This window comes from Ostrinia furnacalis, unplaced genomic scaffold (genome assembly GCF_004193835.3).
Source record: "Ostrinia furnacalis isolate ACB-3 unplaced genomic scaffold, ASM419383v2 OfSCF5843, whole genome shotgun sequence".
Classification (NCBI taxonomy): Eukaryota; Metazoa; Arthropoda; class Insecta; order Lepidoptera; family Crambidae; genus Ostrinia; species Ostrinia furnacalis.
The window spans coordinates 463,243-478,154 of record NW_021136082.1 but is presented as its reverse complement, the minus strand read 5'-3'; the positions used below and the strand labels follow the sequence as shown (position 1 = coordinate 478,154).

Sequence of the window (14,912 nt, the reverse complement as noted above, 5' to 3'; positions counted from 1 at the left end):
ATGTTCTAATAATAGTTTTAAGTACCCAAAATATTGTAAAGTTATCTCCTGACCTCCACGAGACAGGCTTGCCTAGTGTGGAGTCCAAGATTAATATGAAAAATGTAATTGTTTTTCTTGCAATAAACGATTTTATTATTAAAAAAAAATAGGATAAGACAGCCGTCTAGTTCGGATGGTGGATTGAGACTGGCGTGGAGATGTGAGGGATCGCAGGCTATGGATGGAAAAGGATGAGTCGGCAAAAGGCGAAATGTCAAGCAAGCAATATAGGGTGCGAGGGCTATCTGTAACAGAACGAACAAATACTTTTTCTTTTTCCTGTATCTTACCTCTCAGCCAGCTGGCTGCACACGTTATTCCACCTGCTGTTCAGCTGGGACACCTCCTTATCCAACCTCTCCAGGTCGATGTGTTTCCCAGCCCTGGGCAGAGAGGAGTGGGGTAGCGCGGCGCGGGAGGTCTCTACCAGTCGCCTGCAGTTCTCGGCGTCGTCATTCATTTGGTCTACTTGGATCTGCTGCTTGCTGACCGCTACTTGCATGCGGAGGAGGTCTTCGTGCATCTGTGAAGGTAACCTTGATTAGACCATGAAAAATGGTAGACGTTATTTTGAAAGTTATTGCAATGGTTTAAGGTCTGGAACTCGATTTAAACTATTAACTTAGAAGTACTGTTGAGGTTACATAGACAAACTCCTAAGTTACTAATCGACTCTATTTTGATGGACAGACAACCTAAAAAGAATCAAAAAATCAAAATCAAAAATATTTATTCAGTTTAGACCACAAGTGGCACTTATGAACGTCAATAGAAAATAATAAAAAAAGAAAAAGGTAGCCCTTATGGGGCACTTTACATGTCTCCTTATCTTTTGGGCCCTACCAGCGCTTCGAGACAAACATATGGCAAGTGCTGAGAAGAAACGCCGGAACAAAGATAGAGGCAGAAGTTAGATTGAAAAATAGGAGTGCTTTTTGTCGCTTAAAGGAGAGGAAAGGAGTAATTTTATGATGGGTTGATCTTCTTCTTGTCGTATCGACAACAAACCCATGCAGTGTCGGCCCAAAACTCCGTTTCAAGCTCGGTATCACACAGATTAAGTTCCAATAGATATTGAGCCTCTCATCTTTAGTTACAAGCTTCTAAAGCAATCAAAAGGATTAATTTTAGGTATAACCCTCGTCTTTTTAAGAGCTCGACGTCTTCGGGCAAGGTAGCTATGTGTACCACAAGATACGTCCCGTGGGATATAGACTCTTATTCCTTTATTTTAAAGTTCAAAATAACTTACGTCTTTCAAGAGCTCAACGTCGTTGGGCAGGTCGTTGAACTGCGCGAGCTTGATCTCGAGCTCGGAGATGGTTTGGTGGTTCTCTTCCATGCTGTTCACTACTATCTCCACGAACTTCAGCCTGTAGGGAGCATCACGTAATTAGTAAGACATGATATAAACTCTGTGAGTCTGTTTAAACCAGTGGTTCTTAACCGGTGGTCCGCGGACCACTGGTGGTCGCTGGAGGCATTCCAAGTGGTCCACGAAGTGCACTTGCACGCCTTGGTCAAAACCACTATTAACTGATTTTTGGAGTCAAAGTAGTTTACTTTTGACCTATTAACATTATGAGATGGTCCCTGACACGACAGAAATTTGGTAAAATGGTCCCCCATGACTTAAAGGTTAAGAACCACTGGTTTAAACGATGAAGCTACGCTTTAAGTTTCCTTTAGAAAAGAAAGATTGTTTGATGAACCCCTCCATTTTCATGTATAATATGAAAGTCTTTATTTCAAGGGCCACTCACTGACTACCGGCTTCAAACGGTAAAGATTCTCAATTAGATTTCACGTTTTTAAGACACAGAAATCCAGGCTAAACAGATGCTAGTAGATTCTGAAGTTTGGTGAAGTTTTCATAGCTGCATGAGATATGTTTAAAATTAAAATTGATTTCATAATATGAATCCAAAACTTTGGTTGAAAGAGTATGTAATCCGTTGTTAGTATTTTACAAATTGTTATGCAGTCCCGACTGTGCCTACCTTTCAACGAAGAGTTGGCTCTTGGACTGCATGTCGTTCCACTTGCCCATCACTTTGTCGAGATTCTTCTTCATGGCCGGGGTCTTGAGGGCGATGCCTGAAAGAAAACGTATGCCGTCACTTAAAAATGTTTCTTTTTGTAACAATTTTGTTTAGAAAACCCATCTTGTTTGTAACTCCTATTAGATTAGACTTAAGAACTCACGGTACATGTAACGAATGAAGAGCAATGAGCATCTCTGAAGAAGCTTTAACTTTGGCTCCTGAAATACAGTTTACACTAGTTTAGGAGCCAGGGTTTCAATATAAAATGTTACAGTGTATTACATCAATAAAAAAAAAATATTCTATTCTATATATTCTATTCTATTCTACTTTAACTAAAATAAAAATAAATAAAACAAAATTTTGTAGTACAAGGTGAACTCTCTACTTAAATACTGACACCAGCCGGGCTACGATTCCCACCGTGATAAAATCTTTACGACGATTATAGATGACAAATGTATGGGCATATCGCGTAAAATGGATAAAATGGCGGCATAAAAGGTAGGTAGGCCTTCAGGGTAGTTAAAAAGACAGAAGATTTGACCCAATACCTCTGAAAATTTTCAAGCCCGCCCGAACGGACGACGTCGCGATCCGCCAGTCTGCGACCAGTTGTGACCACGGCTGCAGCATCGCAGCCGAAACGTCAAGCCGTGAGTACACAAACTCATTAATAAACGTCGCGTTTAGACCCGTGTCTTTCTATTTTACCTCTGAAAGTAGCCTGGACTTCTTCCACATCGCTCGACAGCGAATGTAGGCTGCTCTCCCAGTCCTTATGCTGGAGCACCAGGTGTTCCAGCGTGTCCAGATCCCGAAGGATATGCCTGGCGATCCTCTGGCAACTTTGAGCTGTCTACCTAAATACTTACACCAGCCGGACTACGATTCCCACCATAGNGACGTAATATATGGACGGCCCCTATGTATTTAATATTTTGTGGAAAATTTGATAATCCTTAAGCCAAGGTTACCTTCGATTTTCGAATTACTTTGTGATAGCAAATGATGCGCAATGCGCATTTCGTGATACAAAAAAGAAAGTACTTTAAGATTCATAATGTACCGATTAGAACGTGTAAATACTCGCTGTCGTCACGCTAAAATCTTATCTGGCAGATAACGCGTTGCTGAATCTCTGTGATAAATTCATTGAGTTATGAACGTCGAGCACGTACGTCCTTGTCCCTTGTATTGTAGTTCTAAATATGAATTTCTAACACGTGATAATAATGGAAATATTTTAAAAGATTTTCCGATAATGTGGCTTCTTGGACTCCGATTGACGTGTCTTATTTGTTTCTTAGTGATTGCTTCAGAAATGACAGACGTCGTATTATCAAACAAATTCAATAAAAAATATGCCAGATTTATCCAGCAGATGTATGAAAATCTCATTGACTGAATGGTGTAACGAGGAAGTTATCTAGTCCTACTAAATCAGGAATTACCTTGATATATTTACATATCCACGAGCCAGATGTTTACATAGAAATCTTCACAGGATCCAGTTACACAGCTAAAGGTCACATGTAATCGTACCCGTACCGTTTCTAGTCAGTTGCCGTTCAACAATAGCTCATCATCAAAGCGTTGAAAACGTAGAATTAAAAAGTAAGTTTTTCCTCGTCTGTTGACAAGTGTTATAAATCACTGTTGCCGTGTTTATTTTACGATCCGGCTATAATCGTCAACTTGGCGGTTTTGCAACGCTACGGCTGAGCGCGCGCCCCAAACCCAGTGCGCGTTGGTAGGGCTCACACAATAAACCCCTTAGCAGAAGAATTGATGGATGACATGTAAAACCAGTTTTAAAACTATTTAGTGCCTACATACAGTTCATTCTAGTAATTAAATAAATATAATGATTGTTACTCATAGGAAATACACGTCTTAATCGTCAAATGGGTTGTGAAGGCAATAAAACTTGAAAATAAAGTTGTTTTAGAAATACATTCTTTATTATTCATAGTATTTCATAATATGAGGCTAAATGTTAAAAAGTCGGGAAATTTTTAGATTAAACAACAAAGTCATCGGCCGCAGGCTAAATAGAAATAACAGTCGTTGATAAATCAAAATGTTAACAAATACAATGAATAAATAATGTCCAAATGTGAAGTGGTCCACAAATGAAACAAAATAATTTATCACATTTTAATCGACTTTTTTTATTTCAATCTTGAGAATTTTTAAAGTAAAACAGTTTAAAATGTGAGTCGACCTTATTTCAATTACAGTTGAAACATGTTGCAGCAACCCTGCGCAAGAGTCGTATAAAGCAGATATATTCGAACATGCACATCAGCTATTTCTGTATCGCCAGTACCTCACTAGTTGCGTATATTCTATTCTTCTGACGACAGACTCCTGTTAAATGCCAGATTAACCAGAACGATGCGTCTATGCCACAATGCGCCAACTTTCATAGCATTCATTAATGTAATTATTATTATAAATACATAAAAAGTGTGTTTATAATTCCCAGTGAACAAGAATAAAAGCATAAGTGAGTAAGTTTACAAAAAAAGAGTTTTCATTTCTATTATATTTTTGATGATATTATAACTTTCTTCAGTTTCTTTAAAAAAGTAACACGCAATTACTCGACTATTACTTCAAGCTACACTAACGTCACCGTGACTCAGAAATTTCAGATAGCGATGTGTTGCCGATAGCGTAAAAGATATCTCGTACGAGATAACTCGTGTAATAATTACGAGTAACTGTCACAAAATTCCGGTTTTGATGTGAAAAAAGAAACGGAAAAAAGTGTTAAACTGTTTAACATTTTCGGGTTTTCCGTAAGCGTTGGTTAATTTTCAAAGCTCTAGAGATTTAACCTAATAAGATAAAACCTTACAATAGTTTAAATGATGTTGTTTCTAGTGACCTCTTAAAAAGTGGCTAGTATGTAACTAGTAGGTACTACTATGAATGAACTTGTCTGATGATGCTAAAATGATTCTGATGAGCACAAAGCTTAAGTTGAAGGGCTAAAGGGTCAAGGAATGCTTAATTAATTCATGAGTAATAATTCTATGACAAACTAAACGCAGGTAGAGTCACGGGCATATGCTTTAACTACTAGCCTATAAAAATGTCCTATTGTTCCACTGAACATAGTCACGAGCTACTAATCCAGCATGTAGGTGTTTATCCGTCAAGCATTGCTTATAGAGTTCAAGGTAGAGTTCAAATATGGAAATTGTTCGTAACGCGATTGCTTCGATAGTTTCTACCCAAATCGGTGTGCCTAGCAACGATCACACACGGAACTTATAACATTCGGATTGTTAAATTGTTAGAGCGGGCGTAAGTGGCACATAATGCAGTGTGGCAAGAGAGCATGTCGGCGTGGCGAGCGGTTACATGCACCTCCCTTATGCGCCGGCGCAAACCTGTTTCGCGATCCGCTCGGGAAATATGTCGTCGGTCGCGCGTGCCGGCCAGCCTGTTTCCTTCACTGTTCATTACAGTCGAGTATTTACATTTTTTCGCAATATATTTGTATGTCGATTGACTATTTTGGCGTGCGTGTATTAGTGTATTGATCTTATCTACTTGGTTACACGATAAACGTAGGAATTCGAGGTTTGGACTTTGCTTTCTTTCAGTGCTGATGTTGTCTCTGTCTGTAAGTCGATAAATAAATAAGTTTACAAATTGATTATTTCATGCGTTAAATCTCTTGTTAACCGTTCCGATATTGATTGAGTACCAATCGGCTGTAGATAGCGCATTCCGCCTCTGCCCGGCGCTTGCGCCCGAGTGCGCGTGACGCGGACGTGAAACGTGTCTATATTTATTATTTACAGCCGCGATGATTTCCATTCTTCGCGCTCGATGTCGCGCCTGCCGATGAGAAAGCCAGACAGAACATGAAAACAACATTCTTTGCTGTCTAAATCGTTTAGTTCTTTTTAATTTAATACAAATTCAACATTAATTTATACATGTAAATATTTTACACGAGCGAATACCTCTAGCAATTTACTGACAATGTCAATCATAAAGTTTTTGCCGCAATCACACGCTGTACGCGTAGTTAACATGCATTTGTTTCTTATCGCGTTTACGTCAATTTTGTTATTGCACAATATTAATGAGAGAAAACATTGCACATGTAACACAAAAAATGAAATTATTGCATACCTATATGCGTTTAAAAAGAATATTTTCACCGAACGTGTCATTTAAATCAAACTCACTCGGCAAATAAGCGGCGTGAATAATTTAATTGCGGCTCAAGAGGTAAAGAGAAACAATGATGCGCGCGAAGGGTTAAGTATTTTACGAAAATAAAGGCTACAGAACGGGCACAATGACTCAGATGGAATTCAGTGTTGCCCGCCATACCGAGCTTCGTCGGAATCAGAAATACAATCCTAATTATAATCGTACGCATCCGTCCAGCACCTCAATCGCTGCTAACGCGAACGCCGCCACTGAACCGCACCGAAACTCTTTCAAATATCACCCGCGGCCGAGACGCTAGCACGTCAAGCATGTAGACACAAATACAAGTCTGCGTCTCTAACCATAAATTACTGTCTTCAACGACAATAGCCTTCGTGTTGTCGAAACTCGTCAACAACAGTTAAAGCCATCCGAAATTGCGTTATTAGTATCAAATACACAATTGTTTACAAAACTTTTCCTGTTGAATTGTGATCCGATTTAGAACCAGTGTTTATCTGTGGCCTTCACGTTTAATTTTATGATATCGCAGTTTCAGAACATTTTAACTTTTTAACATACAGTAACTATTTGTAATTGAATTTTAAACTTGTTTTCTGTCGATAGAGTTTACCCCAGTACAGTATTTAGTTATTTACCTTATTATCCGTCACAAGTTTTTTTTTAAATTTCATCCTAATTGTCTGATAATCATCTGTTGTCGTGTCTTGACCGCACACTAAAATTCCATCTGCGTTTCGGCTATGTGTACACGAGAGCGATGCCGCATTGCGGCGGGCGGGCGGCACATACGGCTCCTGCCCTTAGCGGCCAGGCGTCTTCGAGAGTTCAGGACTCTTCGCTGCTAACTTTGTTCGCGACCTCGCAAACATTGTAAACAAACAAATGAATGAACGTAACTCGTATTCTTATTTACATTTGTTTTTAAAGTTACATCCCAGGTGTAAAAACAAATCATTCAAGTTTTACTACAAAAACTTATCAATAAATGATCTTACACGTTGGTAAAGATTAAACTACCAAAGTAAAATCTACTTAAATGTGATTACTGATTATACAAAGCATTCAGTATCAAATTATTTATCCAAGAAATGTGTGCGGTTTATTGTTCGCTACAAAGTTGCAAGTTATTTTCCGTTACTAATTTTCCTCGTGAAACTCAAAAGCATTTCAGAAAAAATAAGTTATTTCCTGAAAATAATTATGTTGTTACTTATTTCCCCGCATAGTTATCTTCTCCGTTGCATAATTGTTTTATCTGGAAATAATTTTATTAAGTACAACTTTTTAGAATTAAATACTTCTTGATTACTAAGTACTACATTCAGGTCAAACCTTAGTATTTTTGAAATAGTGATTAGTTTATTTATTTACAGTAACAACACGGAAACGTTTTTTCTTTAACATTCGGTTTCGGGAGACGTGTAAGTACCGAGATTGTAATACATTAGCTCCGCGTTGATTTACACGCGGTGCGTGGGCGCATCTATTCATAGCAATGCACTAAATATAGTGCTCGATTCCCTATTATTCCGCCACTGAGTATGAACGGTTCCGCTTTCCAAAGTGGATCTATGTCTAGTGTATCTACGGCTTTCAGTATTTTAATATCCTAGTTTAAATATTGTTTTCCTAGAAATTTTATACGATCTATTCCGATAGATCTACTGGTCAACTGTTCTGAATAGCTTTCCGTAATTAAGATTTGCCTGTTTAAATATTGTTTGCATGGATTATTTTGTCCTTAAATGGCAAAATTGATTATGATTATAAACAAAAAATATTATTTTTTATTTAGATATTTATTTTGATTTGCGGTATCCAAATAACATAAATTGCTTTAATTTTGCTTCGTTTTAAGGTAAAATTTTTTCAGAAGAAACCCTCCTTAAATTATAGAATAAAAAAAAAAGGTACAATTTTCGACGATACTCAAATGAAGTGACTGAAAATTTTTAAATGGAAATAATCAGACACTACCTGCTACTTTAGTCGTAATTTATCTGAGAAGTATTTAATTTGGTGATTCAATGCTGGGTATTTGCGTCGTGAATTTATTACTAATATATCCTTGCGTATACTGTGATAACAAATTCAGCTTTTGTGCGCAAACGCGCACTAAACTGAGATACGCCGGTTGCTATGGAGATGTACTTAAATATTCCAAGCCAACTCATTAGTAATACAAATTAATTACTAATGCGTCATTTGGATGACCGTTAGCATTATGTGTAGGTAAAAATCGTTTATTTGCAACTACGTCAAAGTTGCGAAGTATTTCTACTGATGCAGAGATGATGATTATTTGCTGAAATCGAATGCTCTGGTACATGCTTTCTTTGGAGACCAAAGAAATAATTAACTACATATTTCAAAATGATTCTGAATCTTATCAGCATAAAGGCGCTAGCTCTCCAATCCTGTTTTAACAAAACAAGAAAGGCCCTAACTAAACCGTCCCAAAGACAGTGGATTGGGATCGGGACTGGTACGCAAGCGTTTGCAGGTAGAGTCTCGTGCGCATACATCTGCCGCGCGCTCGCGATTCATTTCGAGTCATGAGAGATGAGAGAATAATTTGCTCTATAAACTGTCTCTACACATCTTAACAAAGAAGAACTAATACATTAAGAAGGACAAAAACGCTCTAATTATAATTCTCTAATGCTCGTTTACATAACAATCGGGAATTTAAGTGGGAGATGTTATGAGATTTCCAGAAAATTGTGAGCTCCTTCCTTTAGCGTAAATTTTCCGTCTGGCGGTCTACTTGGTTCCAATATCTTAAATCACACAAACACGAGTAGGAGTACCTGTGGCATGGATATTGATAAGATATGAATAAATAAAAGGCAAAGAGTCGTGTGCGCGGACATCTGCTGTCTGCGTGCGCGCATCTTTACCTACACAGCTAATTATGAGGTATGACGTGAACTATCATATCTGACAATAACTATACCTATTGACCGATATCTTCTTAACCTTAGGTTATACCTTAGGTAAATATTCTTTTGTAGAGTAATTAAATGCAAACGCACTTTGTGTCACGTGCGCAGAAATCTTTCCGCAGTAAAAAGGATTCGGAATAGGAACCATTCTCACTCCGAGAACAATGAGTACATTGTTCCCGCATTCTTTACTCTCCTAAACTCTACCTTCTGACAGGATTGTGGCGTTAGATCATCAAATCTCTTAACTTCAATTTCTAAATCCAATCACTCAGGGGCGATGACGCATCCGGATCGTGAAGTGGGGTGCGTATGCAAAGGCATCAGGTAGGACCGGCTCGTGCGCACACATCTGCCTCGGCCGGCGCATGAGTCATAAGATGCGCGCGGTCAATGTAACACACTCTATTATAAGACCCCTCTCAACACTTCCCGCTGTATTTCTCGTGACTTAGACCACATCGCACATGAGTCGGGAGCGCGGCTAATTATAATCGACTAAACATCATCGAGAGCTCGTAACTTAGGGTTGCGCCTCCGCTATGTATTTTTAAATGCGTTTTTTCTGATCACTTCCTACTCGGGTCCGGATTTAGATAATAGGCTTCCTCGTTTACGGTGTACGATTGGTTTACTTGATAGCGTATCTGAAACATTGCGCTGATTATTGATTATCCATTTCAAATTAAGATTGATTTACATGCTCCGAAACGAATTTATTTTTCAAGTAGGTATTCTTTATACATATTTTCTGGTAATTAATTGATCATCATACTGTGTTTCTAGCAGCCCTAAATTGGCGCACATTGGCTTGTCTGGGCGCGCGGTCGTATCTTAACTCACCTTACAGCACCTTGTTGTCAACCTGACGATTGCACATTTGCGTAATTTTATGGCTAAAAATATAAAAACGGACGTTAATGTTCCTTTATCCATTTGTCGCGATCACCTTGACTATACCACTAGTTATTTGATAGTCGTTCTGTAAGCTCATTATCTAATTGTGTACACGTAGCCACGAATGTTGGAACAAAATCATATTGTGTCATAATAAGTGATCTACCTACTCATGCTCTATTTATTCAATTCGTCTTGGGCTCCTGCCAGATATTCTAAATACCATACGTGGTCTCATTCGAATTTGTTTGTAATAAAATTACACCGGGCATCTTCAAAGAAAGGTGCAAGCGGAGTGAAGACCATAAAAAGTTGTAGCGTTTAAGTGCTGAAGTGGTTCTGATAAATAAAGCGACGCGCGATTCTATTGTTTCGCTTTTGTATGCCAAATTACGCCGGCCTTTAGAGACTGTAACATTGGTGTTTACTTACAGGTAGCGACGGTGTTTATTGCCTTTGAAAATATTCACAAATGATACCTTTAACTAAAATTGCTCAGAATTATCAACAGCAATCAAAATGTTGTGTGAAACGAAAAAGTCCGGTCGAAACGAGCAGCAAACGGTCACCGCGGAGATTATCCGGCACCAAACGAACGCGATTTCTTTAATCTGTCGCGCGTTTCCTTGTAAATCTTAATTCGTGTGTTCCGTTACAGTAATTCCAGTGCGAGGGCACGGCCATACATTTTTCTCTGGAAACGTATCACCTTGTCGCTGGGTAGCTGCTTACGTACAATTAAAAAGCGAAAAGAACGTGGATTCCGCGGCGATTTCGAGAAATATCGGCGGGGTCGACGAACCACGGCGACGCATCGTGTCCGCGCCTCGTCGCTCGATTTTTTTAAAATATTTGTAATAATCGGACAATTTCAGAAGACATCTTTCTCTTGTATGCTAATCGTTTGCTTCAGGTGTATAACTGTGAAACTTTCCTTTCCGTCCCGTCTCTGTAATAAATAAAATTTACCACGCGAAATTACGGAAACCAGCAACCAACTCTAAATTACTGTTGACTACAATAGTTTCACTACCTATATTCAATGATAAAAATAATTATTTTAGCAAAATAACAAATTAGAAAGTAACAGTAAACAAGTTGAAATAAAACATTTCATTCATTGAATAAGGCGAGGCTTTCGAGTCATGTTACAAGAAATAAACTGTGTTTGCATACTTTACTTTTGCATTTAGTCTGTAGAGTAATAGACAGCAAATACCTTATCCGTCGAACTCGCCAGTATAATAAGTACCATTTCAACCGGTCGTGTGCTTTATATAGAATTGAAAATAGTCAATAGCGAGTGGTTGATTAATTCAAAAATATACCCGCAGCGGTAGGTAGCCACACTTAGCTCGCACAGGTTAAAAAGTGCACACACTCGCGACTCGCGCTGCATTTCATTAGTGTAACGCTGGAGCGGCGACTGCGAACAATAAAAATATCACCGTTGAAATAAATAAAAAGAGCACCGGGCCAGCTGCGGGGGCAGGTGGAATAATTGGCAATTCTTTGTCTCAGCCATACACCAGCGACTAAACCTACAGATGCTTAAATACCTCGACACGTTGATGTCTTATTTTATTATTTTTCAAACGTAAGTGCACGTTATGCTAGCGCTCGTGTGTGTGCCGATTAGGCTAATGTTTCAGTTTGTTACATTCATCAGTTATATTCATCTGTGGAACCTCTTCAATTTTGAGATGTTTTAAAAGAATTAATTAAGTTTTCGTTAAGACGAGTAGATTTAACATTTGTCGCACGTGTCATTCTGAACTTCATTGAAGGTTAAAAAGACAGGCTGAGTTGCACCACCTAACTTTGACCGTAACTATGACGATAACCGGTTTTTTTGTATGGAGTTTGACAGATTTTTGACGTTGTCAAAGTTAAACTAAGATGGTGCAACCCAGCCTTATACATATAATTTTACTTAACTTTTCTTTGTAATGTATGGCTCTTGATCTCAATCTTACGACAAACGAAGATCGTTTCTCCCGACTGCAGTTGGGGACATAATGTTTTCAACGGAGCTTCTACACGAAAGCTCCATACAACTGCCTCTTTGTAAGTACCTACCTACAATTCTGCATTATGTACCTATATTGAAGAAACCAGTAAGCAGGTTTTTATTCTGACTCACAGTCTACATAAATAATTATATTGAACAAAATATCTTTGATTAAAACTTTAATCATCAATCCCTCAGAAACAGAGGCAAATCGCTGAAGGACAGTGTGTCCATAATGTACTAGCTACGTGGTAATTTCGTATACTAGCTTCTGCCCGCAGCTTCGCTCACGTAAATTCATAGAACTATCACGCTTCAGGCTATTCATTTCAGCCTATTTATTTTTACCCGACTACGGCAAAGCAAAAGGAGGGTTATGATATAAGGTAACATTTTTGCTTTTCTCATATTTTTCCATTTATCGCCATTCTATGAGTATGAGTTGAAATCATAACCGTCTGAATAAATCTAATGAAATGAAACGATTGGTTCGAAATTATTCTTTAGAATTTATTCTACCTGTTCATCACTATCAAGTCTCACGGTTAAGATAGAAGTAGAAGAAGTAGTTAGAACAAATACTCTATTATTAGTTTAGCTAGACTAGACTTAGCGCATATTATTTGCCTATTATGTTTTTGTATTAGTCTTAAGATTGTAATTGAATATAATTATAATGATTGTGTTATTAGAATTCTTGTATTTACTTAATGTGAAACGTGTTTTCAATAAAGAATTAATAATTACTGCGTCATTTTGCGTTGATTGTATTCCTTTTTCTAAGTTACACGTGCATGGGTAAATTTCTATAATAAAATTCAATACATAAACATAAAATATTTTTCTCCGTAAACAAAATTTTCACCCTACATGAAAAGCTTGACCAAGCTTTATTACAATAGGAGAAGTAAAAGCTTGAGGAAATTTTGCACCAAGCATTTAAGCTAAAAATACGTTACAATGTTATGTTTTTCAAAGACAAAAGTAATTTAGCTGGAATTGAGTTCTGGTACATACAAAATATTAATTTTATCATTATTTTAATTTAATTCAATGATTTTTATTACAATGAGGAAAGCGCCAAACTTTGAGAGTGGTATTGTAAGCCTGTAAGTAAGTTCTCAAAAACTTAAGGGCCTATTGGAAGCAGTTCCACTAACTTCAGGCATTGCGTACAAACAAAACCTGTTAAGCTAACGGAGAGATTTCCGCGTCAACAAACAATCATTGTATCATTACATTTCGATTGTCAACGCGAGTGAAATTCCGGAAGACAGGAATGTGGGTGAGGTAATTCGGTCTTTGCACATGCGCCGTACTGGTGCCGCGATTTCTGTTCCTACCCGGCCGAATGCCGGAGTGTTGCGCTTCGCACTGATCGTTTACCATGTTTTTATCTGCAACTTGGGTGGATATTAACCTCATTGTGCGAGTAAGGTACGTTCGGCCACGCTCAAATGCATAACCGTATGTCTACCCGCGTCTTATCCCATCGCCATAGAGCTTAAACTTGAATGCCTCGCAGTGGATATAGTCGGGTATACTAGCGCAACCCGGTCACTTAGCTAGTACGCGTATTATCTACATTTGCATAGTGCGGACAAGTAGCGGTGTCGACTTACGCGCCACTGCCGCGTGTAATGCCTCCAACTGCATCAAAAGTAGATCACAGTTCCACTTCAAAACTAAATAAATTTTCTATTCTGCATATCATGTAAATCCGTCATTAACTTGTTTATGAGGCTGCACCGTTCTGTCGTGGAATCACATTAAATAAAGTAGAGCTTCGCATCTGTAGTCGGAACTGCCTCGGGTGCTAAGGGTAAAGATGTCACTGCCAAGAGAGGATATTTTCCACGTCATTTTTACTCATCATCATTTCTAATTGTTAAATTAGAAAATGTGACAATTAAGTGCTTAATGTCAATTTTAAAATAAATATCTTGAAACAACTAGAAGTCCACAATATCCTTCTAGAAGTCCAAGAAATTTAAGAACCACCACCTTTTACCAAAATGACCTTTCTCAAATATGATACCATCTAATTGAAGCCCTTTATCTGTGTAGCTGTCTGTAACTAAGTAAGCTGTAAGTTGTAAGTAGTAAATCCGGTGAAGTCCCAAACATAGTAAAGTTATTATGAACAGTGTTGTAATAATTAATAGGAATTCCCTCATCATTACAACAGCTACTATTCTAACCGCGAGTTTATGTCGGTGCTCATTGACGTAAGTGTAAATAGAATTTATCAGTTAATGAGAGTTCGAGTACGTAGAATATTAAACGAAATTGGAAATAACGCCAATGGGTTTTGAAGCAAATACTTAATTACTTAGTAGGTACATTTGTGCGCAAGTTTTAGTGTTATCTATTATTTTGAACATTTTACCTTAATTAAATTTAGAATTGATTCGCAAAACGGAATAGTATCTAAAATTGTAAGTATGTAGTAGCACAGAATAGATAAATACTTAGTGGTAGTATGTAGTTGACTTTATATGGAAAGAAGAAGAAGAAACATCGTAAGAGACGCGAAGAAGACGAAATCGTTTTGGACATGTATTGGAAATACTTAAATATTACGTATGTTAATGTAAGTAAAGCAAGATAAACTAACGATTTAACTCGGTTTCATTAGCATCCTTGATGAGAATCCAGCCCGAGAACAATATCGGAAGCGCTACAGCGTACTTCGCGCGACATTGAGCAAACACGCAATCACAACAATAGTTATGAATGAATGTCGTTCGCATTACATACCCGGAT

General features: G+C 38.0%; 1 protein-coding gene across 16 annotated transcripts in view; it reads right to left on the bottom strand.

The window, feature by feature from the left end:
- The window catches only part of shot (dystonin-like protein short stop), a 150,026-nt gene extending 147,107 nt beyond the window's left edge, over nt 1-2,919 (bottom strand). For all 16 annotated transcript variants that reach the window (XM_028316672.1, XM_028316678.1, XM_028316680.1 and 13 more), the window contains exons 1-4: nt 2,802-2,919; nt 2,043-2,139; nt 1,295-1,415; nt 333-565 (exon numbers count right to left, since the gene is read on the bottom strand). In XM_028316672.1, the coding sequence (XP_028172473.1) occupies nt 333-565; nt 1,295-1,415; nt 2,043-2,116 (428 nt within the window). In that variant the 5' untranslated portion in view covers nt 2,117-2,139; nt 2,802-2,919. The remainder of the gene's footprint in view (nt 1-332; nt 566-1,294; nt 1,416-2,042; nt 2,140-2,801) is intronic.
- Nucleotides 2,920-14,912: the final 11,993 nt, after the last annotated feature.